The sequence below is a fragment of the Arachis hypogaea genome, chromosome 4 (assembly GCF_003086295.3).
Source record: "Arachis hypogaea cultivar Tifrunner chromosome 4, arahy.Tifrunner.gnm2.J5K5, whole genome shotgun sequence".
NCBI classification, from domain to species: Eukaryota; Viridiplantae; Streptophyta; class Magnoliopsida; order Fabales; family Fabaceae; genus Arachis; species Arachis hypogaea.
The window spans coordinates 114586230-114613665 of record NC_092039.1 but is presented as its reverse complement, the minus strand read 5'-3'; the positions used below and the strand labels follow the sequence as shown (position 1 = coordinate 114613665).

Sequence of the window (27436 nt, the reverse complement as noted above, 5' to 3'; positions counted from 1 at the left end):
TTTTTCTAAACATCCAAATTCATGGTCTTAACATGAAGAAAGGATCTATCCCAGCCGCTTTAATCTCTAGGATTCAATACAAGGTCATGAACACTTGTAATTCTAGAGTCCTTCTTAAATCTCAAGATCGTGAAACTACTTTGTTTGTCACCGACATGACAAAGGTCAACGTCACAATCCCAAGGCTCATAAAGTGGGATGAAATTGACCTTCCCCAGTCATGGTCAATTGAACGAGCCATTCCAACGCAACCTAGACAAGCACCTCTCTTACGAGAAATAAAACAGGATGAGTCAGGAAGAGTAGAGATTTTCTTTGACAGATGAAACTCTTTTTCCTCTAGATCTAAAGTAGGAACATCTAATAATTTTGCTTCAGCAAAAAGATCTTTTTCTGTGACTTCACAATTTCAGTTTTCAACTAAAATTTCTAGATCCGCAAATCCTGGAATTAATATTTCAGGGGTACAAAATAATTCAAACATTTCTCAACTATTTTATCAAACTGATGACGATGTTGATTTACAATCTATTCAATCTCCAACATACTCTTCTATGAATGATGATGCCCATGAGTAGCACATAATTTGTTATAAATAAAGAAGCCTTACGTAAAAATCTTTACTCTAAGGAGTATGATCTCCATAGAGAATGGTATTTACGTACATATACAGCTGCCCAAATCTCATTATTTAAAGAAAAGTACTACAGTTTTCTCAATGATGTCAGAATGCATATTTCTTTCTTTGAATGCTTTCATGCTTATTCCATCAAAAACAATATTGATTATCCTTTTAAAAATAAAAAAATTTCATCATCAGCAAATGTTATTTCAACCTGGAAAGTTAAAGATGGAAATTTAATCAGATCTGAGTTTCCTCCAAAATGATCTTTTGTTATTTCAAATACGGAAGAACATAACCCAGTTATGGCCTCTCCATTTAAAATAAAAAATGTAGATGAAGTTGTCGTCCCAAAAGATATTAAAAATCTCATTGAGCAATCAAATTACACTAATAGATTTTTACAATGTTTGGGTGACAACCTTTCATCTTCAGGATCTTTTTTGTCTTTGAAAAATGTCCCTGAAGTCTCTACTTCTAAAACTGTTGAAAACCCCCTTTTTAAACCTTTCAAAATGAGTAGCAAGGCTAAACAAAGTCTTAAAACTTCTACTCTAAATCAAGAATATAATGATTCTGAAGTCATGCAAAGGATTGACCAACTTTTAAACCGTCTTAGTACTGTCCCTGAAACTCCTACAAACTCTGGTGAATCCACATCTCGTATACAAACTTGCTCGTCGAAGGCCATTAATGCCCTTGACCAAGACTCTAATGAGTCTTCTTCGGACCAAAGTGATGATTCGACAAATCATCTCTCAAGCTAGCCCAATCATGACTAATTCTATGACTAAGTGGAAGGGTTTAACCAAACCCTCTGCATATAGTATAATCGAGTATTTGCCCCTGATCTAGCTCTCGAAGAAAGAGAACTAGGTTTTGTCAACTTCAATGCCAATAATGTATGAACGAAATATAGATGGCAAAACCGAATACAACATCATGAGTATGCTTCAGCATATGACCATGGTAGGCACAGCCTATCAAGCTGCTCATAAAACCTCTGAGGAAGCAATAGCCAATGTTATTGTTTCTGGGTTCTCTGGTCAACTCAAAGGTTAGTGGGATAACTACCTTTTAGATGACCAAAAACAATCAATCTTTTCTACTATAAAGGTTAATAATCAAAACGAACCCATCATTGGAGATGATGGGGAACCTATCCCTAATGCTGTTAACACCTTAATCTTTACTATAGAAAGCCACTTCATAGGTGACTCATCTCTTTGGAAAGATCGTTCTACTGAATTACTTTCCAATCTCAGATGCAAAACTTTGTCTGACTTTGGATGGTACAAGGACACCTTTCTTACTAAGGTCTATACCAGAGAAGATAGTCAACAACCTTTCTGGAAGGAAAAATTCCTAGCCAGACTTTTCAAATCCCTGGGAGATAAAGTAAGGGACAAAATTTGTAGCTTAAATCCAGATGGAATAATTCCCTATGATGCGTTAAGTTTTGGTCAAATTATCTCTTTCATCCAAAACGTTGCTTTAATGATCTGTCAGGATGATAAGATCCAACGGCAACTTGCTCATAAGAAAACACAAAATCGTATTGATTTGGAAATTTTCTGTGAACAATTTAGTCTTCCTTCTTGTCATCCAAAGAATCTAAAAGACCATCCAATCGAAAAAATTTTAAACCTAATCCTGAAAGGAATTTCAGAAGATCTAGAAAAAGTTTTCAAAAACCTAAGAATGAAAAAAGTTTCCAATAGAATTTCCAAAAGTATCCCCAGAAAAACCCTATTATTTGCTATACAGGTAAAAAATCTGGGCATGTTAGCAAATACTGCAGGTTAAAAGGAAAGATTAATAATCTGAACCTTGATCCTGAAATTGAGGAACAGATTAGCAATCTTTTAATTGAAAGTTCAGACGATGACTCTGGACCAGAATCCTCGGATAATATCAATAATATCCAAGTTGATGATATTGGATCATCCTCTGATTCTGAGGTAAAGGAAATTAATGTTTTATCCAAAAATCAAGATCTCTTATTTGATGCCATGGAAGCTATTGGTGATCCAGAACAAAAGAAAGACTTTCTTTTTAAATTAAAAAAATCTTTACAAAAAGAAAAGAAGCCCAAAAATCTTGTCCTTAGCAATAAATATGATGTCAAACCCATTCTCAAAAAATTAGAAAAACAAGTTACTTGTCCCATAACCGTGTAGGATCTCCATACTGAGGTTAATAACCTTAAGAAGAAAATCCGAGAAGTGAAAAGAAATCAAGACAATCATCAACTCATTCTCTCACAATTAATGCAAGGTGAAGAGTCTGATGATGGAGAACTTGACTTTCTTAACCAACCTGAGTCTTCTGAAAAACGGGAAAATGAAATTTCTAATGACAATGATGGAAAAGAAATCTTGAGATTAATAAATATATTCTCTTTTATGAAATGTCGTGTTAATATCCGAATTGTCGTTAAAGATTTCGTTCTCGAAACTATTGCACTCCTTGACACAGGTGCAGATTCAAATTGTATTAAAGAAGGTCTGATCCCCACAAAGTATTTTGAAAAAACTATTGAACGTCTTAGCTCGATAACGGGTGAAAGACTAAAAATCAATTTCAAATTATCCAATGCTTTTGTGGAAAAGGATAATCTTAGGATTCTAACTAATTTCATCATAGCAAAAGATATCAAGAATGATGTAGTCTTGGGGACACCTTTTATAATCCTTTTGTTTCCATACTTAACAGATTTTCCTGGAATTATCTCTTATGTGGGTGGACAGAAAACTTTCTTTGAATTTCTAGACTCACCAACCCAGAAAGCTCTAAACCAAATTGAATCCAAAATCAAACAGATTTATTTTTTGAAAGAAGAAATCTCCTTCAAAACCCTTGAATCCCAACTTTTCCAACCAAGGATTTAAGATAAAATCAAAAATCTTTTAAACCAAATTGAAAAGTCTATCTGTTCTGATTTGCCTCATGCCTTCTGAAAAAGGAAAGAACACATTGTTGATCTTTCCTATGAAAAAGATTTCAAAGAATCACAAATTCCTACAAAAGCCCAACCCATTCAAATGAATGAGCAGCTTTTGCAGCATTGTCAAAAGGAGATTAAAGATCTTTTGGACAAAGGATTAATTCGTCCAAGTAAAAGTCCTTGGTCTTGCTCAGTTTTTTATGTCAATAAGCAAGCTGAAATAGAACGAGGAACTCCCAGGCTTGTCATCAATTATAAACCTTTGAATTAAGCTTTACAATGCATTTGTTATCCTGTCCCAAACAAAAATGATTTGCTCAATAGGCTAAACTCAGCAAATATCTTTTCAAAATTTGATATGAAATCTGGTTTTTGACAAATCCAAATCAAAGAATCTGACAAATATAAAACTGTATTCACAGTTCCATTCGGTCAATATGAATGGAATGTAATGCCTTTCGGTCTAAAAAATACCTCTTTTGAATTTCAAAAAATCATGAACGACATTTTCAACCCATATTCAAACTTTGCAATCGTTTATATAGATGATGTCTTAATCTTTTCTCAAACTTTAGAAGAACACTTTAAACATGTTAAAACTTTTATGTACATCATCCAGAAAAACGGACTTGCTGTTTCCAAATAAAAAATTATCCTTTTTCAAACAAAAATCCGTTTTCTTGGTAATATGATTTCCAAAGGAACAATAACCCCAATCGAACAATCAATTTGTTTGCAGAAAAGTTTCCAGACTATATCCTTGACAAACCTCAGCTCCAGAGGTTCCTAGGATGTCTTAATTATGTCTCGAATTTTATTCCAAATCTTAGTAATCTTATTAAGCTCATTCATGATAGGCTTAAGAAAAATCCTCCATCATGGATGGATAAACATTCTGAAATCATCAGATTTCTTAAAACTAAAGTTCGCAATCTTCCTTGTCTTTATTTACCTGTTCCTCATGCATTCAAAATCATTGAAACAGATGCATCTGATTTAGGATATGGTGGTATCTTAAAACAAAAATTGTATAATAAAGAATGTATTGCATTTACATCAAAACCTTGGAATAGTACTCAACAAATCTATTCCACAATCAAAAAAGAAATTCTAGCCATAGTTTTGTGCATCACAAAATTTCAATCTGGTTTACTCAACCAAAAATTTTTAGTCCGAGTTGACTGCAAATTAGCTAAAGAGGTCTTACAAAAAGATGTTAAAAAATCTTGCATCAAAACAAATTTTTGCCAGATGGCAAGCTATCTTAAGTGTTTTTTATTTTGAAATTGAGCACATCAAGGAAAACTCAAACTCTCTCCCTGACTTTCTCACACGTGAATATTTGCAGGGAGTCAAGCAAGGTCAGGATGCCTAAAAAGGCAATTATTGCCTCTTCAAGAGGCAGAGGCAAAGGCATTCGCTTAGCCCTTTCAGGGCCATCCAGGCAATCTCAATCTGATCATGAATATGGGTCTTTTACCCAACAACCCTCCAAAAAATCAATCCAACAATCTATTGAACCAGCTACTAATCAAGCCAAATAAACAAAGGCAGATTACGCCTTTCCAATCCAAACCCTTTTGGCCTTACAAGACCAGGGTGTCACCAAAATCAACAAAAAATTTTGGACCGATTTATGCAGTGAATCAGATGAAGAAGTTAACCTAACCCAGCTTATATCTCAAGCAGCCAAACAAAAAACAATCGCGCACAAACCAAAAGAAAAATCCATAGCTTTAAATCCCTACTAGGACAGCATGCATGCATAAATCGTGAAAAAATTAAATAAATTTCATTAATAATTTAAGTTCAACTAGAATTTATTTTTGGAAAAAAAATTCAAATTTATTTCGAGCCCATAATGAATATCTACAAGTTTCACACGCTATTGCTCGTAGCTGGTATTCACACAATAGTAGCATCATCTTCAACCTTTGGATGAGGGATTAGATTCGATTTGTGATTCAACCATTGAGAAAGGGCCCAACAACTATATCTCTTTTATTCGTCTATGATTTTTCATGTTCTTGGTGACTATAGATTTATCTCTCACTCTACAAAACTCATATACTATTCAAATATATTTCTCGGCAAAAAATATTTAAATTTTTCTTAGTAAGAATAACAAGATACAAGTTCCACCATTGAAGCTTAAGTTTTCATTGTAATAAAGGTTAAACAAATATTTTAGAATGAAATAATTTCTCCAACAAATTCATTCTGATCTACATTCAAATAAACAAAATCTCTGCCTAAAAAAAACAAAAAATGCAATCAAACAAAGACAAAGGATGAGCAATGGTAGAAAAATCGACGTCCAAAAGGATTAAAGTTGTTATATTTATTTCTCTCATTAGAATAAAATTCTTTTTCAGTTTTAACTAAAAAAAATTAAAATAACAAAACACATAAATCGAAATAATTAAAATAATAAAACATATCACTAAATATAATCAGCCTTTTTCGATTTATGCATGTATGCATGCTATCCTAATAAATCTAGTCATCCTGTTTCGATTTATGCATGCATGCATGCAATCCTAGTAAATCTAATCACTCTGTTTCAATTTACTAGGACATCATGCATGCTTGCATAAATCGAAACAGGGTGATTAGATTTACTAATACAGCATGCAATGATGCATAAATTGAAATAGGTTGATTAGATTTACATAGAGAGCAAAATCTAATATGCCTCATTTGATTTACATAGAGAGGTGATTGAGGAGATTTATATAACATTTTTTCATTTGGGTGAATTGTATAATATTGAGTTGGGTTTGGTTTAATTGTGTGCTTTACCCAAAAATTATAGGAGACAAAAGTTTTCATTGGCTAAGAAGACAAAGGTCTCTATAGATAAAAAAATCATGTGAAAGAGTTTAAAATTAACTCAACATCAACTTTTTTTTTAAAACAATTGAATCTTGATTTTAATTATTAATCACAACATTAATATTCTCTCCAAATCATATGTAATAAATATTTAAATGAAGAGAAATCGAAATATAAATTAAACAAATAAGCGATAAAAATTTGAAACTAAATAAAAAAACTAAAAAATATGCATATAATAATAATAATATATTTTTTATGTGAATAATATTACAAATTTATTTTTAATTATATTTAAGTATAATTTAATATAATTTTTTATAATTTTATGAACTTATTTGAATTATATTATTTTATTAATTTTATTTTTTGCAGAACAGAAAAGTAAACAAAAGAGATAGAATAAGAGAAAAAAAAGAGATAAAGATAACTAAAACAGAGAGAAGAAGTTTGTTAATTTTAGAAAAAAAGATTTTATTTTAATTGTAATAAAAATATCTCATGACACATTTTGGTTTGTCAAATTAGTAATATAAAATATAAATTATAAGTTATATATAGATTGGGAAGGATAAAGAGAAGTAGATAAAGAGAGAAAGGTATATAAGAGGACAGGAACAGAGAGTTTTTATTAATTTCGGAGAAAAATATTTCATCTCAATTTTAATGAGAGAGTATGATGTGCAGGAACGGATGTAATTGTAATGGTGTGGGGGCAAGTGCCCCATTGAATTTTAGAAAATTCTCGGATAATACTTAGTAGTAAATTTTATTTGCTCCCACTATATAAATAAATTTGACCCCATAGCTCAACACTTGAGAAAATTATCAGTATAGCGATTGATTCTGGTAATCGCTAAAATCTTGGTCGCTAAATTTGAAATAACAATCGATGTTGCTCGTTAATCATTAGTGACTGATTTAGTGATCGATTTTCAACCAAGACTATCAAACCCTTACCAAACAAAATTGGTCACTAACTAAATTGGCTACTAAATGTTTACCAAAGTTTCTGTCACTAAATCGGTCGTTGAAGATATCATACGCTAACTAGCAACCAATATATCGGTCGCTAAATCGATCACTAATTAGCGATCAAGCATTGGTGACCAAATTTTCTGTCGCTGATAACAACCAGACTTTTTGATAACTAAATTGATCGCTATTCCTAATTTTTTAATAACCTATTTTTTTAAATTAAATTTTACATCTATTATTTTTAAATCCTAATTTTTATATATAATTATAATTTAACAAAATATAAAACTCATCAAACATAGATTTATAAAAGTATTGCTTTTTTTGTGACTATAAAAGTATTGCTTTTAAAACTAATTACTAGTGACACAATTATATATAATTCAACAAAATATAAAAATCATCAAACATAGATTTATAAAAGTATTGCTTTTAAAACTAATTATATCATTTTAATGTCTTCAATTAATAATCACATCATTTAAAATCTTTAACTATTAACTAGAATTATAACTACAATAAAATAATCACTTTTTAGAGGTACGTTTATTATTTTTATCCTCTCTTATATTTGTTTTTCTACCTTCTAGTTGAAAATTGAAATTTTAAAATTAAACTTTTTCATCATTTGTTGAAGCAAACGGTTATTAAGTTCAAATTTTATTTCTGTTTTCTCTAATCTAAATAATTATCAACTCATCATTTTTCTCTTGTATTTTCTTAATTATTTTTTTATATTATGACTTTCGCAACCAATCAGATGACTAAGAATTAGAATTACGATAACTAGACAGTTTCTCAACTATAGTGGATTCTATTCCAAATCCATAAAATCTTTTTTCTTTTAACTCCAGTTATTTCACATCACACACATCTATTTTATTTAGTGTATTACTTTCTTTTTCAAACGCTTTTTATGTAGCCTATTACATAGTATTCTTAAATTTATCATGTCAATATTAAAATTAGATCAATTAATTAAGTCAGCATATATCCAATATTGTCACCAAAGATTAACATTTAAGAAACAATTCACAAATTTTTGGATAGTATTAAATCTTTAATTTCATCATTTTATTTAATGTCCTAGTAAAATGACTATTATGACTACCGCAAAATAAAATGCATGAATTTTCAGCCTCAAACTCATCCTAATAAAAAATGCCAACAATTTTTGAAACTCATATTTTGCCACATGAGACACATCAATTATAACAAATCTATAAAAACCATTAATAAATAACAACCTTTTTATTTTGGTTACTATGTTCATGCCAAACTCAAACCAAGGTCACTACTATACTAGCTAGCACCCTCAACACTACAATCTTTTAACATATTTTGCTCGTGCTAGATAACACAATATTTTTACTCTGAATCTTCATTTTTAATTTTCATCACTTTGTGAAAGAAAAAAAAAGGATGCAATTGATACTGAAATTATTACGACAAGAAGAAAGAAGAAGAAAAAGAAAAAATGGCTGCATTTTAAGAATTGTTTTTCGTGTGGCTAGATTTGTAATGAAGCTTAAATACATTGGATCACATGAAAGGCAAAAAGGAGATATATGTAGATTGTACTTTGTATGAGACAAATTAAACTATTGCAGTATAAAAAAATAGAACATTTATAACAAATTCTTTGTATCAAATTTTAAAATTATTACAAATTGTTATTTTTTTGTAAGCAAGAATTAGTTATTGTTACAAAATAAAGATCTTTTGTAACAACAAGATAATTTGTTACAAAAGTTTTGTTTTAAAAGTTTAATATGTTTTATAACGTAAAGTTGTTTTATCTCAAATTCAATATGTTTTGTAATGAAAATGTGTCTTGTCATAAAAATTCAACATATTTTGGTTTGAGTTTAATTTTGATACACTAATAGTGTAAAATATTTTACATAGTTGTATAATTACATCCGTTTTTTTAGATGATCATTTACGCGGTCAATATAAAAAGTAGTTATTTAATGTAGTCAAACAAAATATTATTAATTTGATATTTATCTTAATCGAATTAAATAAATAATTAATTATAACATTTTTAAAAATAATTAACCAAATTTCGTAAGACAAAATTTTAATGCAAATTAAAATAAAATTAATTTATTTATTTCAGTCAAATTAAATAATTAATATAATTAATTAGTTATAGTTAATGTAGTCAAACATAATTTAAATAATTCAATATTTATCTTAATTAAATCAAATAAATAAATAATATTTAAATAGATTAAATAAAAAATACTTCAAAAAATATGCCATATTAGTTATACTATTAATTGATAAAATTTGATTTTAATAATATATAATAGATAGACATCTTTAAGAAACATAAATTTTGGTAATAAATTAATACTCAACAAAATCATTAAATATGAAAATATTAAATTATGATTGGTTTGCAAAATCAAAATTGTGACACGAAGGGTAAATAAATAGGTCAAACTAAAAAATTATATAAAATAATATATTATTTAAAACTAATACAAAATTATAACTTCCTAAAAAAGTTTATAACATTTTATTTATCATTAAGTACCTATAAATATTTAAGGACCAATCTTTTATAAAGCATAACCATTAAAAGCACGACGAAAATAAAATTTTCATACGAAATTAAACATTATGAAAATCTTTTTTTATTTCTCCATCCTCTTCCTTGTTCTTTCCATTGGTTTTGGTATATATCAAATCCATAAAATTCAATATATATTGTTTTCAATAATTGTCTTATGATGATTCTAATTTCTTGGCTAATAATAGTTTATGTCCGAATATTTGTAGGAAATAATCGATTGCAAGAAGTAACACAAGCAAGCAAATATTGCACTATACTAATAGGCAGCAGCTATTGTCTTCCACCCTCAAAACCAGATGCATGCTATAAATGGTGCATATATTTTCTTGGTAAATTATCGGCCACAGGAGCATGTAATAAATTAACAAAAGAATGCACTTGTATCTATGCACCACCATGTAACGAGTGACAGGAGTATGCGATTGAGTAATACAATTATGCACGTACTTGAACTTATCCACAACCAAGTAATCAATGTTATAAATTGATGTCACATACATAATTCACCTTTTTCTTTGTGGGGGTATATGTATTCACCTTCTACTGAGTAAAATAATGGTGAACCAAATAACACATCAAACAAAAAACAAAGTGCGTGATTGTACTATTAATTTTCATTTATCAAATAATAATAAAGTAGTGGTTCTATATTGTTTATCAATTACTCTTGGCCCTTTCTTTCAAATAAAAATCTATGTTTTATGTTTGTTGACCTTTTTATTAATAGAGTATTTTTTTTATATTAAAAATAAAAATATATGGCTCTAACTATATATATGTTACTGTTAATAGATGCAAAATGCTGCGAATTGTGCTGATTAATTATTTATATCTAAGGTCATATTTAGATTTCGTTTGACATGTAACACATTATTGTTAAGTAAATTTATTAATAGGAATAGGCATCGTTGGTTATTATATTTTGGGATAAAAATTAAAACTGTCTTAACATTTTTTTAAAATCAATTTTAATATTAAATTTAGCATTTTAAAATTATTTTTTTAATTTTTGGATAAAATTATTTTTCTGATTGTTACTAATAGTCATAGAATTTAAAATAAGACAAAAACTCATATGCAATTATATTTATGTGAAGTTGATTGTTGAGAACCATTATACAATTTGACATATTTACATAAATTATCATCTAACGCCCGGTTCTCAACTATCAACATCACATGTCTCTTCACGTGAAGTTATTATTTGAGAATCGTTAGATTATTTGACAAGTTTGATTAAATGTTCATCTGACGATTCTCAACTATTCACTTCACATGAAGACATCCACATGTGAGTAGTCACTAACAAACAAATAAATAAGTAAATGGCATCATCATTATCTTCTTCCCCTTTTGTCCTCATCGACTAACACATCGATCAGCACGAGCAACAATAATACTTTCTCATCACATTTCACAACACAACAAGGGTGTACTAAACGAAATCCTAATTGTCTCTTCTTTGCATTATTGTTTTTCCTTTTTATGCGGCTTTAATAATATTTGTTTCTATTATCACAACCTTGAGTACAGATAGGTTGTATATACTATGAAGAGAAAAAAAGAATCTGTCTTGTTATATACTCAGTTCTAATAATAATAATAATAAAGAAGGTGAGAGACAGCAATGGAGCTCGACAAGATGGCATAAGAGCCAACGATGAAGAAGGTGAGAGATAGTGAGCCAACGACGAAGAAGGTTCAAGGCTTCAGGTAGACGACGACGACGGCGCAAATGGAAAGGGTGTTGTGTTGTGCAATGCTTCTAATGGTGGTCACATTAGGGTTAGTGAGAAGTGTGAGGATGGTGTGGCTGTGTTAGGGTTAGTGAGGATAACTCAGTGTATTTAAATCAGAAATCGATTTAACAACCGATTATTATTTTATAACATTATTTTCATATTTCTGTCGTTGAATATGTCGTTAAATTTAGAAATAACGACCAATTTAGCACCAACATCTTTAAAACAGCATTTTATAATTGATTGCTAAAATCGATTATTAACTTAACGTAGCGACCGAATTAGCGATAAACTGTTTTTAGCCTATTTCTCTATTGGTTGCTAATCGGTTGCTAAATTAAAAATAGCGACCCATTTTGTGACCAAAAGAAACAAAGACTAGCTTTTCTGTTTTGGTTGCTAAATTGGTCGCTAAATTAAAAAATAGTGACCAATTTTATCAACCAACTTCATTCTAGTCAAAGAAAAATATTATCGGTCATCAAATTTGTTGCTATTAGTGACCATTTTCGTTGGTCGCTAAAAGTGATCGCTGAATGAAACTTAGCGACTGATTTAGCGACCAACTTTTTTTTGTCCTAAAAATCTTATATCGGTCGCTAAAATCGGTTGCTATTCTGGTAATTTCTTATAGTCCATATCCACAAGGACATAATGTTATTGAACTTTTCACAACTACAAACCCACAATGTTATTGAATTACCTTGTCATATTTGATTTTAATCATTTATAAATATATAAAATTTTATTTTAAATATTTAATAGAAAATATTAAATAATAATATATTCATTAATAAATTAATTTAGGTTTATAAATTTATTTTGTTAGTATTATTGAAATATTTAAAAGAATATCACCATTACATATCATGAATTTATTTTTTTTTTAATTAGTAATGATATCAGTCGACTTCTAATCGTATGAGAGATAAATTTTAAATAATTTTTTAGTGATATATAGAGAAAAAAAGTATTTGATTATATTGACAATGAAAATATTATCCAAGTTTTTTCAAAATATGAAACCTAAAAAATATAATTTGAAGTTATATGTTATTATTTTAGTATTTTAATTTATTAATTAGATAATTTTAAGATTAATTATGGTTAATTATAAAAATTATTGTTATATTATGTATACTTTGCCTCCACAGACAAAATTTTTTAGATTCGTCGCTAATCATGTGACACATTTTGGTTGTTAAATTAGTAATAATATAACTATATTTTAATTTTAATTTTAATTTAATTTTAATTATAATTAGAGAATGTCATATTGCACATTTTGATTGTCAAATTTATAATTAGTCATTGATAATAATATGTAAGGAAGATAGAGTAGGTGAAAGAATGAAAGAAATAAAAAAAAAGAAAGGAAGAAAGAATTCTTTAATTTTAAAGAAAAATATTTAATTTCAATTGTAAAGAGAAAATAATGACATGTGGCATATTTAATTTTAGTTATGAATTTAGTAATATATAATAGATATAATAAATTTTTTAAATTTAAAATTTGAGTTGAACATAATTTGATTTAAAAAAATAATAATTAAATTTTTTAAATTATAAAATTTAAATATTGGATAGGATATAAACATATTATGAAGGATAATTGTCAAGTCAAAATAGATTCTATTAGTATGGATAATTGTAGCTGAAATTCTATTGTTTGGTTATTGGTAGTTATATTAGTTAATAAGTGTTAGGCTAGTTTTTGGTTTTGACTCTGTATTATAAATGTGTACTTGGCAGAGTGTATAATATAATTTTTATTTTCTTATTCAACTAACAGTCAAAATATATTTCATTGTTCACATTCATAGTTTGGTACACTATTTACATGACATCAAGAGCTCTGATTTAAAGATTCATGAGAGCAACTTTAATCATTGATTCTTTTATAATCCAATTGGTGATAATTTGAGTGAGAAGTGAGAACAACAATCACACTTGGAAACAATAAGCTCTACTTGCATCCATTGTCACCGCCAAAAATGAATTATGATCGGTGTTCAGAGAAATAGTTCCTAGTAAGCCTATTAGACTTAAATATAAATTAAAAGAAAAATTTAGGGGTCAGCAACTTTTTAAAAGGTTAATCAGTATTTAATCATTAAAAGAAAATTAAATGATTCCATACTATTAAATTTAATCTCCACACCATTAAAAATACTATTAATGGCCAATTGATGGTTACAAAACACAAAAGTTGCTGACCCCTAATACTCCTCTAAATTAAATAAGAAAGTTATAAAGATTTTGAATAATTTACAAGTTCTAAAATAAATAGTTATACATTTTTAACAAAAATTAAAATAATTAAGAATGGTTGAATCCTGCCTGTGACATATGGAGCATATAACGTCTAGAAACTCAACAAGGAACAGATACCCATTGCGGATCAAATTCTTGAATAGAAGGGCTCACATATTCAAGTATTTATTCCTAAAAAATATTTTTAGAACAATGGAATGAGTTTTGCAACTCATTGACTAGACAATACATCTATAATTTACATGAGACCATATAAATATTATTATAAAAATAATTTTAGTTAGAAAATAATAATTTATATGAATGAGTGAATCAATAAGTGAGTTCTCATACAGAAATCAAATCAAATAGTCCACACTTGGGCGGCTCCACCTTTAAGGGTAGCCCTTTCCTCTTGTGTGTCCGTACGGAATAATAGATCCAACGTGTGGCCTACACGTTAGGCTAGCAATGCCCTTGCTAGCTGAAGTCTGAACCAGATGCATCTAGGTTAACGTCATAACCGCCGTTAACTACAGTTTTCTAATACGAGCCTCTCAAACCAATTCAAAACATATAATTTCAAATATAACAAATTCTTCGGTCTTCAAACATATAATGCATCAAATCAAATCAAATCAAATAATACTTTTTCATCTAAATCCTTTTCAACCATATTTTCTTAATCTTAAGACATTTCAAACATATTTCACAATTTTAAAATAAGTGAGTAACAATAAATATTTCAATGATTCAAAAGATACATATTAAAAAAAATCAAATATTTTAAAATAATATAAAACTTCATCAAAGCCTCATAAAAATATATAGTCTCATGTGCATATTAAAATGAACTTTACAAAGATAAATATTTAGTTCTAATAAATTGATTATTCAATCTAATTTAAAATCCTTTGGTAATAATATTTGTAAGTCTAATTATAAGTTCAAAGCAACGTATATTAAAATAATTATAGATGCAAAGTCAACCAATTATAAATGTAAAGCCTACTCACAAGTTGGTCCTAAGGAACCGAACACCAAACTTGAAGTGTCGAATTAAAATGTGAGAAAGGTTGTAATAGAATGGAATAAAAGAACGCAGAATTTGGACCGAACCAATGGCAGCAACTTCAATTCAAACAGCAGCAACGACTACGTCACGGATGTAATTTCAACAACAGCAGCAGCATCGCTACCACTTCTAGCCCATAACAAACAACAGCAAAAGCAAATTAATCAAGAAAAATGACACAAAAATGGAGCAAGACAGTAAGATAGATAAAAACGGAACAGGAATTGAAAGAAATGTCAAGTACAAGTAGAATGGGGTTTGTTTTACCAAGGTAAAGGTATAACCGTGGTGGTTCTTGGCGGCAACAATTCCGACGACTCCGGCAGCAACATTCATGGGCTTATAGACTCCGACAACCAAAGAAAAACTAAAAGCAGAAGCAGAACATGACAATCCCTTCTTTGGTGACCTCTTCCACCTGCAACGAAGGCAACCACAATGCCAGTGGAAGTACAGAAGGCTGGCTCTGTGTCGCGGTGGTGGAAGGCAGCAGCATTTTGGCGACGACTTCTAACAGAGCTCCCCTTTCTCTCTCCCGTTCGTGCCCTCATTCTCTTCCCTGTTCGATGACGACAATGACCTCAACCAGAACGGCGACGGTCTCGATCAACGGCAGCGGCAGCGACGGGCACAACGACGACAACAGGACTCCCTCCTTCCTCTTCTCTGTCACGTGCTTTCCTCTTTCTCCATGGATGGTCTGCAATCTCACTCTCATCTCTCTCGTGCGTCTCTTTTTTCTCTGAGACGGCAACATCGACACCCAGCCTCGCCGGCGTCATCTCTTTCCTCTTCTCCATTTCTTCTTCTTCTTCCTTTCTTCTTCAATCGCTCCCCTTATGGTTTCCGTTCTCCTCCCTTTCTCTCTTTCTTTCTTCTGTTTGTGGGTGTATGTGTTGTAATAAAATTATGGCAAAATTGGAGATTTTAGATTAGGGTTAAGGTTGGAAAAAGAGGAGTAAGGATAGCTTAGGAATTTTGATAAAATTAAAGGGTAGGGTAGTAATAAAAAAAAATTGGGATGTTACATCTATTCTAAGGCAGGATTTTAAGGACCATTTTTATTTAGGGGTGGCAAAATTTTTCGGGATACAAAAATTTTGTTGGGTATTATTTTAATTAGAGATTTAATGATAGAGAATTTTTTTTGCAAAAACAGAAATAAAAAGAGAAATTATCCAGAGACAACTGTGGAGATCCAAATATAAATTCCAATTTCGTCCCTATAATTTTGTAATAATACAAATTTATTTAATTATCTTAAATATTTTAGATATTATTATAGGTATTTTAGTAATAATCTCATGTATTATATATTATTTTTTGTGTTAAGACTTATTTTATGTTTATATTATGTTATGTTATTTTATTTTATTTTTTTAGATTTGGATGTTATACTTTAATTAATTTATTATTTTAAATTTTTTAAAAAAGTGTATTTGTGTGTGTGTGTGTATATATATATATATATATATATATATATAATTTTTTATTTTTAAAAAGTTTTTTATTAGGAATTTTTATAAGAATATGGGGACAGAAAATAAAAAATTTTTATGGAAAATTTTATTATTTTTCTATAGTTTATACGTAAATGTATTATTTTATTATTTTTGATTCAACCTCAGATGAATTTTAGTTGAACCTTTAAACTTTTAAATCTTTAATTCTGCTAATTCGATTATTGGTTCGGTTTTTAAAACCGTGTTTACCATACATTTATTCTACTAATTCTTGTTCTTATTCTTTCGAAATATGTGAAAACTATATTATGTTTTCTTTGATATCTGATTATTTTAGGATTGTTAAAAAATAAATAAATTAAATTATATATTTACACGTATATGTCGTTATGTAATTAGATGTATGCAGAGTTAAGCCCCACTTTGGTTTTTGAGATTGGCGAATTGCATTGATTTAGTCTTCGAGATCCCAATTGCACTAAATTAATTTTTCAGATTCGAAAAAATGCACCACGTTAGTCCTTCTCCCATTTTCCGTCACCGGAGCATTGACGCTGTCAGTGACGTGGCCAGTTCTTGCACGCTGGACAGAATGAAACGGCATCATTTGGAATTTGGCGCTAAACACCCCTTTGAACGACATCGTTTGTATGTGATGGGAAATAAAACATTAGCATCCCTATTTTGTCTCCACTCTTCGTCTTCTACTTCTCCATGAGTGACGCAGAGAAAAAAAAGTTTTTCTTCCATGAGTGACCCAAGATAGCAACTGCTAGTTGTAATAGGATTTCTGGAGACCATTGAAGCACAACGTTCACTGTATAGTTGTCTGAAGAGTTCGTTTGCCACTACAGGGACCTTCTGTTTTGTCACCGAGGTTAGTGAGGATAAAAAAAAATAATTTTTTCAAATTTAAAGTAATGCCTTGATGATTGTTGATCATGGTTAATTATTTTGTATATTGTCAATCCACAAGTTTTGAAGCTGATTTTGTGCTAGGGTTTTGTAGGACTGTATTTAGGGGTTTCTTTTTATACTTTGTTCCGATGGTGGAATAATATGTACTTTCGCATGAGTGATCATTTTTTTTTAAAGAATTTTCTATGGCTTTTATGAATGTTATTGATGAAAATTGTCTTAAAGTGACCAGTGTGTGTTACTGTTGATGAAAATAAATTCTTTTGAACCATGCAGATGGATGTGCAGTTAGATATTATGTTCCACTATGGAAAAAAGTTTTAGAAATATGAGAATGGGATAACTATTCATTCCCCTGATAAGAAGGCATGCGTTGGTGACATTGATCAAGATACTTTGGATGTATTTTGGGTGAGGAATTATTATAAAGAACTAGGATATGATAAGATAGAAGAATGTTAGTGGCATGTTCCTAGGAGGAGTTTAGACAGTGGTTTAAGAGCTCTGAATTCTGATGATGAATTAAGAGAGATGTGTTTCATGGCTCAAGAGAATGATGGACTAGTTGATATTTACTTTGAGCATGCAGTGTTATCACCAGAAATTCTAGAGGTGGAGGAGATTGTTGTTTATGTTGATGATGAGCATGATGAGCTTAGAGTGGTTGGTGAGCTCAGTGCTGATATGGAAAACGAAACCAACACTTACTCACCCATGCCAGATAGCCCTGCCGCGAGAAAGATGTAACAATGTCTGGCAATGAACCCCTAGCAAGCAAGATCCCAACCAAGCTAACTACCCCTTGTCTGACAACAATGAACCCAGAACCACAGCCAATTCTAATCCCAATGAAGGTAATAAGTCTACTGCCCCTGCTGATAACACTTCGCCACCCAACAATATAGCACCAATAAATCCTGGTGCTAATAACCCAATTTTTCACAACAATGAACCCACTACCACATCCAATACTAAGCCTAACCAAGCTATTACTGTGAAGCCTAATAGCAAGACACCTCCAACTTGCCCAAAGACTAAACCCAAGGCAAAGGCCATCTCAAAGCCAAAACCCAACAGTACATCTTCTTCCAAGCCCAAGTCTAACTCCAAATGTGTGTCCAAGCCCAAAAGAAACTCGAAGCCCAATTCCAACACTAAATTCTATTGCACAATGTCTACTTCAAGAATGAGGCAGGTCCTGCAAGCACACAAGAAAAAACAAGTTCTGATATTGTCTTCTTCTGAAGATGAACACACCACAGAGAAGAATTCATATGAAACCTAGGAGAGACGATAGCTCAAGTGGTGATGACATAGTTGAAAAAATTGATAAAGCCAAGAGAAAAGACTTTAAGTTGAGGCATGCACCTGCAGAGGCTTTTGCAAAGTCTAAAAGAAAGTTAATTAATGATGATGATGCATTGGTGGTGGATGATGAGGAGTGTGAGGTAGACTTAAGTTTCTTATGAGTCACTGTAACAGGAGATGAAGATCTGGACAACGCTTTGGACCCAGGAGCAGAGTCTGATGGGACCAACTCCTGGCACTCTGAGGAGTTAAAGACTCCTCCCCCTTCAGAAGATGAATTTTCAGAAGAAGAGTCTGATGATGTTTTCTCAGTATTTAGAGATGGAATTCGATTTGGTGATTTGAAACTTAAGGTGGCCTCGGAATGAAGTTTAATACAAAGTATGAATTCAGGGAGGCAATGAGGGAGTTTACAATTCAAGAAGGTAGATGGATTCAGTTTCTTAAAAATGATGCTGTCAGATGTAGGGCTATGTGCAAGGTTGAGGAGTGCAATTGGGTGGTTTATACCTCAAGGGATCATGAAAAAACATGTTGGCAGGTTAAAACTGAAGCCCTTCACTTGCAGATACTACCTACAAAAGGGGCACATAAAGAGAGGTTATCCAAAGAAGAGAGCAGTTGATGTTGCCATTGCTCTTGTTGCTACAGCTACAGCTGCCGATGCTGTTAAGACTAAATCCAATGCACAAGAAAATGTAGCACCAGGATCAACTGTTAATCCAAACACTATCACACCCAGAAGCTATACATGTTCCTCCACCTAGTACAAATCAAGTTGCACCCCATGTCAAGCTCCTCCAGATCCTGCACTTTAACCCGTTGATGTTCAGGAAGTTGAGATCGACCTTTCTCAACCCAACTTTTCAGATGCACCAGAGTCTCAAGAGATAAATCATTTCGTTTAACAAATCACATTTAAATTTTAGTTTACAATCAGTCTAAAATTAGGTATTATTTAATTGGACTAGGTACCACCTCCGAGGCCATCCAAGTTGCAGACGAGAAGGAAGTCCTCACCACCATCAAAATTGATCACTATGGATCCACTGCAAGGAACAAGCTCAGCTACGACTTTTAGACTGGCCAGCTTTTTGAAAATTTTTCCAACGTCGGGATTCAAGCCTCTAAGGAAGAAGAAATGAAGATGTAGTTGACTTAAAAATCTTTTTGTGAATCATATTTTTATTTTTTTAGTTTTAGTACATGATAGTAAACCAATTGTTATAGTTGGATACATTGTATGGTTTGATGGTACTCTCTATCCTTATTATTGATGTATTTTAAATTTAGAACTAGCTTTTAATATTTTTGTGAGAGAATTGTCACTGTTATGACAGATGTTATAAACTTGTTAAAACTCATGGTTACTTTTTTGAAAACTTATTGTTATGGTAATATCTTATTATTATGACAAATTGTTCTACCTTTAATTATACTACTATAGGTTCTTTTTTGCAATATTTTTTTTATTATTTTGTTAGATGACAAAAACAGAGTTTTTGGTTTATGTTTATAACAAAACTAGCAACTTCATCAGTTCATAATGACACTTTTTCCTTCTTCTACTTTACAATAACCTAAATCATATTAAAACATAATCATCCTCAAACCTTAAATACCAATATGAAACCAACAACAAATATTATAAACAGAGCCAACAATAACATGTACAATTTTTGGGTCCTAACTTCAATTTCTAACTTTCCAATTCTCCAAGCCAAATTAACCCTTAGTTCATCAACATCCTTAGTAGAAATTACCCATACTACTTATGTCTTCTTCTCCAATGTCAGCTCGGACAAACAATCCACACCACCTCTTTTCGCTGACATTGTAGTTAGGACACCTAAAGAATGGTTTATTAGGGTTAGCCTTAGTTGTGGACCACCGGAGAATAGGGTGGCAGCCACACCCACACCACTCTGGGATATTCGATGTTCTACTGATTCCTCTGGAGATCCTTCTGTTTGACCGCATAGAATTCTGGCTCCCATTTGCACTCATGATCCTAAAACCAGAAAGGTGCACAGCAAAAAAGAAGACGAAGAATCAAAGAAAAATGGGTAGAAGAAGAAAAGGAAGAAGATAGAGCATAAATTTAGGTTATAAAAGGGGACAAGGACCAAATTAAAGCTAATCAAATTTAATGCCATGTTATCTAAGTGTTACTCTGCTCAGTCCGCGTCAGTGCTCCGGTAACAGAAAATAGGAGAAGGACTAACGTGGTGTATTATTTTAAATTTGGGGGGACTACTTTAATGCAATTGGAATCTCGAGAACTAAATTGGTGCAATTTGCCAATTTTAAGGATCAAAGTGGAATTTAACTTGATGTATATGTAAAGTTATATTGGTAATATATTAAATTTTTTTTTAAACTTTTATGTGTAGATTATAAATTTAAAAATAGTTTCGATATATAATATAATTGGTGTTTTGATTTATCATAGTATTTCTCAATTTGATGGATAAATAAATAATATATATAAAAAGTAAATCATTTGATTTGGATTAATAATTTCGTGGTATGATTTATCTTAATAATTCTTTAAAAATAAACAATTATTCACTTTACAACCTTAAATGTCAGTTTAAAAAGATCTAAATTTTGTAAGTGGGCATAAAATTCTTTTACATTTTTCTGGTTAATTCTGCTACACTTTTTCTCTTTTTCGTAAATTAAATTTTTTAACATCCATCAAAATTATTTATTTATTTATTTATTATTTTTTTTATAACTTACTTTTAAGGTTATTGTTTCTATTAAGCAAACAATATTAATAATAAACCCTTAGGTAGCGTTTGGTGGAGAGACAGAGATGGAAAGACTGAGAGACAGAGATATAAATTTCAGTATTCTGTTTGGTGTAAAATGAGTGACAGGAATTGAAACAAGAATGAAACTCTAATTTAATTTGTACAAAGAGTGAAATTGGAATTAATTAATTGAAATGAAAGTATTTTAGGTATAAAATATTATTAAAGTTTCAGTTTCCATCTCTAAAAATTTCAGTCCCTTGTGTCCCTATTTTTTGGAGGTATTGAAATACTGAAATTTTAGAGACAGAGACAAAAATTTTAATACCAGTCTCTGAACTAACAAACACGATACTGAGTCTCAGTCTCTCAGTCTCTGTCTCAGTGACTCAAAACAAACGCTACCGTAAAACTTCAATACTGTGTCTCTATGTACCTAAAGAACAACTCAATTCAGTAGCTAGCTTGCTAGCTATGGCGACTCCAGAAGAGGCAAAGCTCGAAACTTTCTTTCAGTGGTTACAGGTTCGTTAACTTTCTCTACAATTGGTCATCAATTTACCTATCATAATTGAGCTCTGAAGCGTGAAATGATTCTATTCTATCATGAACATTTCAATCCTTGAATTCAGGCAAATGGGGTGGAGCTACGAGGCTGCAAGATCAAGTACTGTGATTCCAGAAAAGGGTTTGGCATATTTTCCGATAAAGATGTCTCTGATGGTAATATGAGTCTTCCTAAAACTTCAGAAGTTGTATAAAATAAACAGAGAGAGCAAAAGTTTCGGTTTTTATTTCATTGTTCTCTAATGGCTTTGGAAGTGTGGAACTTGGATGGAGTGGAACTTAATAGTTTGAGTTATTGCTTTCTAGCATATAGCATCTTTGGTGTTTGGAAATTATGTCTTTATTATGCCAAAATGATGTTGATTTGAAGTTCAAACTATAGTGAATCTTATTTTTGCTAATTTGTCCACCATTGATTAATATTTTTAACATGTATATTTAGATTATGTTTTGAATGAATGATGGATATGTGTTCATATATAGGTTCACTATGAACTCTCAGTAACATCACTGATCTTGCTATTTCCCGTTGTTGCCATCTTGGAATACCGAAAATAAATGTTTTCCCTTTGAAGCGAAAAATGGGGATTCTTATGAAACAGAAAGCTTTGAGATGATAAGTGCTCAAGCTTGTCATGTAGTAGTTTTTTGCACAGAATATTGATTTATTTCTCAGTTGCTTGATATTTTGAAAAGATAGAAAGAAAGTTTTTTAATTTTTTTTTTTAATCACGGTGCTTCAAAACAGGTGTTTTGTTGGTTGTTCCGCTTGACTTAGCAATTACTCCCATGAGGGTGATGCAAGATCCTCTTCTAGGGCCAGCATGTAGATCCATGTTTGAAGAAGGACATGTGGATGACAGGTTGCTAATGATGCTCTTGCTGACTGTGGAGCGATTGCGCAAGAATTCTCTGTGGAAACCGTATGTATATGGTTGCTTGTATTTGTGATTCAGCATTGTCTTACTGTGTGTGTAAATTTCACTCATGGAGTTGTCAAATTTAATACAGGTACCTCGATATGCTCCCAACCACTTTTCACAATCCACTTTGGTTTAGCGATGACGAACTTCAAGCACTAAGAGGAACAACTTTATACCGTGCAACTGAGTTGCAGGTAAGTTATCTTTGCACTCATCTTTTGATACCATTCACATCTTGCGAATTCAATGACACGACATGATAAAAGGTTAGAATAGTAACCGCTGTGGATGCATGATCTATGTTGTTTGTTTCTCGAAATTTAAGGAAGCAGTGATGAGATCACTCCATTTAAAATGCCACATCTATGTTCCTTTAGTAACATTTCAATTTGAACTAGTTTTTCTATAGCTTATCTTTAGGGATTGGGTGTTAATTACTTGAGTTACATACGCGAAGCATGTACTAGATATGATTTTTCTATATGATCTTTGTGATATGATGGATACATCTTACTCTTTTTTAGGCTAGTGAACATGTTTATTTATTTATTTTTTAAGCAATTTGAGAAAGAACCAGATTTTGATTCGGTATTAATTTCTGTCCATCTTATATTTAATATAAATAAAACTTTTTCCATCTTACTTGATATGCGACATTCGTTTTATCATGCAGAAGAAAAGCCTGGTATCTTTATATGAAACTAAAGTGAAGGATTTGGTGAAGAAGCTTTTGACTCTTGATGGAGCTTCAGAGATGTACGTGTTGAGTGAAATTAGTTTTTGCATCCAAAGTGATTTATAATTTAACTTGCTTAATGTATGAATTATGTGAATGCTGCTAATTTTGTTTTGAGAATGAAGATCACATTTCCAAACATCCATTTCTTAGATCAATATACAATTAACATTACTTAATTTCTCCTGGCCTTTTTTTTTTCTTTTTTTTTTCCAACAGTGAGGTGCGCTATGAAGATTTCCTTTGGTACGTTCTACTAGTGAACTGTATAACTCCAATAATCCCTTGGAGGTTTAAATGAGACTTACCTTCATGCTAGGGCCAATTCAGTATTCTGGAGCCGTGCTTTGAACATTCCGATGCCTCGTTCTTATGTATTTCCAGAAATGCAAGAAGCTCGAGAAAGTTGCATTCCAGAAGGTGATGGAAAAGGTGAGTCCATGATGTTTTCCTTTCTCACTCACCTTTTTTTAAAACTATTTTCCGAGTAAGAATTCCGCATTCTGTTTAATTCCAATCCAGATGCCATCATTTGTATTTCTCCAAGTTTCTAGTTAAACATGATATTTAAAATAAGGAAGTTTTATAATTTTATTTCAGGGAGTCAGGTTAAACAATCCGAAAATCTAACGAAGGAAATGATGTGTACCACGACTCAAGGAGACACTGTTTGGGTAGAGGGTCTTGTCCCTGGCATTGACTTTTGCAACCATGGTAATTGTTGCTTGAAGCTTGCATTTCACTTCATCATATGTGTTTGTCTCGCCTTTGATTGAGCTCCGGACTTCTTATAAATTTTGATCAATTCATTTTGACATGATATCAAAACCTCGATGATCATATAAAAGCCAATGCTAATTGGTTCTTTTTTTTATCACTCTCAAATTATCTGATACGTTACTCGATATTTATTTGATTTGCCATAAATACATGGCCGAATCAGATCTGAAGCCGATAGCAACATGGGAAGTTGATGGAACTGGTTCAACAACAGGGGCTCCTTGCTGCATGTACCTTCAATCTGGTAACATTCTTTTTATGCTTTCTCAGTTTCCATTTACATCCTAATAGTTGTTTTCCTTGTATGTGTCTCTGCAGTTCTAGCAGTTCTTTTAAATTTCTAACTGGATTTTATTCTCTGTTTAATTCTTTTCTTGATTGCAAAGCTTCTCCAAGTCCCTTGCGGATTGATCAAGAAATTTCCATCAGTTATGGCAACAAAGGAAATGAGGTACTTCGCATTCACCTGTGGTTGAAAAATGATTGTGAAAAAGAAAAGTAACCATTTCAAAGCATCAATCTAAAGTGAAAGGGGGAAAGAAAAAAATTAAAAAAGAAAGAAAGATTTCATTATGAACTTATATACTCACTTATAGAGCTTCTGTTTGGTGTATAATTTCACTTTGAAGCACATTTCAAGTTTTACATAGTTTCCTTATTGCTTCACTTGATGCAGGAACTTCTATATCTGTATGGTTTTGTCATTGATGATAACACAGATGACTATCTCATGGTATCACTCATAATTAAAAGAAGCATTACCATGAACTTATATATATTTTGCTTTCTATCATGAGCTTTCTAATTCAAATGATTACATCACAGCTATTACATTGGATCTTTCAGGTTCACTATCCAGCAGAAGCACTCAATACTATTTCTTTTTCGGAGTCCAAAAGCCAGCTGCTCGAAGTGCAGGTATGTTATAGTCGGTTTAAAGAAGTTTTTGGTCCCAGTAAAATTCATTAGTCTGTCTCTATCAAATGCTGACATGGCTGACAAATTATGGTACGCCACACGACTGAGTTGAATTTCTGTCTGCCATGCTAGCATTTGACAGAGGCACACTGGTGGTAGGGACCAAAACATTCTAGATTTTTCTGGTTGAAAAAAAAAAGAGGGACTAAAACATAAAATCATGAATTTACTAGGACCAAAAAGATATTTTACCCTTAATAATTTATCTTCAAGTAGGTGAATTATTTGTTGTTGGTTTATGTTTACAGAAGGCTGAAATGAGATGTCTTTTACCTAAAGCTTTGCTGGAACAAGGATTTTTTCCATTAGGCACCCAAAATAAAGGAGAAAACAACAATGGCAAGGTTGATCAAGTCGCCAACTATAGTTGGAGTGGTCAGCGTAAGACGCCATCGTATGTAAACAAGCTGGTTTTTCCTGAAAAATTTATGACTACTTTGAGGACCATAGCCATGCAAGAAGATGAACTTTACAAGGTTTCCTCAATGCTTGAAGAGGTGCTGTTTCAATGTCCCATTTTACTTTTCATATTTTCTTTGTGATGACGAGTTTCACGAAATCTCAAGTGAGGGCAATGCAACTTGCCCTTGTATTAAATTGAGTTGTTTATTTTCAACTTGTTCTGTATTCGACGTTGATATACGATTTCCATGGCTGTAACAATAAAGCTTGTAGGACCTGAAGGGGAGAGAGAACTATCTGATACAGATGTGCAAGCAGCAATATGGGAGGTTTGTGGTGATTCCGGAGCTTTCCAAATTCTTGTTGATCTTCTTCGTGTGAAGTGAGTCACAGAAATTATTTGCATTGCATATTATCTTCTATTCTGCATGCTTCTGCTTGCAGCTTGATTTCTGCAAATGATGATGATGAATGTTTCAATTCATTGCACCAAGGTTGATGGATCTTGAAGAGGGTTCTGGAACAGAAGAAAGTGACCTTGATTTGCTCAAGAAGGCTCTTATTATTGATAGCCACGAAAATAACAAACATCCAAGGTAGAAACCAAAAACTAATCTATTGTGTATTTTCTTTATTAGAATTTAATTTTGATACACTGTCAGTGTTGACAGTTTTATACGTACATCCAATTATGTAATGCCGAGTCAACAAAAATAACGTTTTACATTGACCGTGTGAATGGTCATCCAAGAGAACGGATATGATTGGATGACTGTTTAGAACATTTTACATTGTCAGTGCATTAAAATTAAACTCTTATCATACCCCAAAAATTATTTATTTAGAAAAATAAGTTACACGAAAAATGCAACATAATTGTTACTTTGATATCAACCCTATGCATTCCACTTTCTGAATTATAATAATTATGATGCCAACATAATCTTTTTTCAAACATGCCTTTAATCTTGCTTTGGAATAATGAGTTTTGCATTTCTGACTTAAGGAATGTTTGGTTGGAGAGTAAAAAATGTGGTGAAAATTCGGGCATAACCAAACATACCCTTATCTATAATTTGCCTCCTCCATATTGGTAATAACTTTTCTACTACTTTGTTGTGGTTTTTTTCCAACACTCCAGCAAAATGGAAAATGAGTCAGAAGAACAAGAACGCATTGTGATGAGTAGAAACAAGTGGTCTTCAATTGTATATAGGCGTGGCCAAAAGCAGCTAACAAGGTTATTCTTGAAAGAAGCAGAACATGCTCTTCAGTTATCACAAAATGAACAAGACTTTACTGTTCCTTAAATACTATGTCATTCTTAATGTCTGGTCTTTTTTCTTGTTCAATTCCCTATTACTTAATCAATGGTTGATTTGGTTGAGGTTTGAGGCATAGTTTGCTAGATCTCTCTCTCTCTGTAAAGTCAAATTTGAAATTTGTTCTCATTTGCTCTTGCAATCCAAAATTAGACTCTGATAAATTTTGAGTTTAGAGTAAATACTGTTACTTATATGCACCATCTTTTATGTACACTGCTTTTATACATATTTCATTTTTAGT

The 27436-nt window shown here is 31.4% G+C and overlaps 1 protein-coding gene across 1 annotated transcript; it reads left to right on the top strand.

Moving 5' to 3' along the window:
* The first annotated feature begins 21855 nt into the window (after window positions 1-21855).
* LOC112797389 (protein-lysine N-methyltransferase EFM1) lies at window positions 21856-27386 on the top strand. Its single transcript, XM_025840297.3, has 16 exons — window positions 21856-22009; window positions 22117-22207; window positions 22800-22974; window positions 23063-23168; window positions 23648-23730; window positions 23930-23956; window positions 24030-24142; window positions 24311-24424; window positions 24654-24734; window positions 24877-24941; window positions 25167-25223; window positions 25337-25408; window positions 25717-25965; window positions 26137-26252; window positions 26365-26466; window positions 27012-27386. Exons 1-16 carry the CDS (start codon window positions 21959-21961, stop codon window positions 27178-27180), a joined length of 1671 nt encoding a protein of 556 aa, XP_025696082.1. The 5' UTR covers window positions 21856-21958; the 3' UTR covers window positions 27181-27386.
* Window positions 27387-27436: the final 50 nt, after the last annotated feature.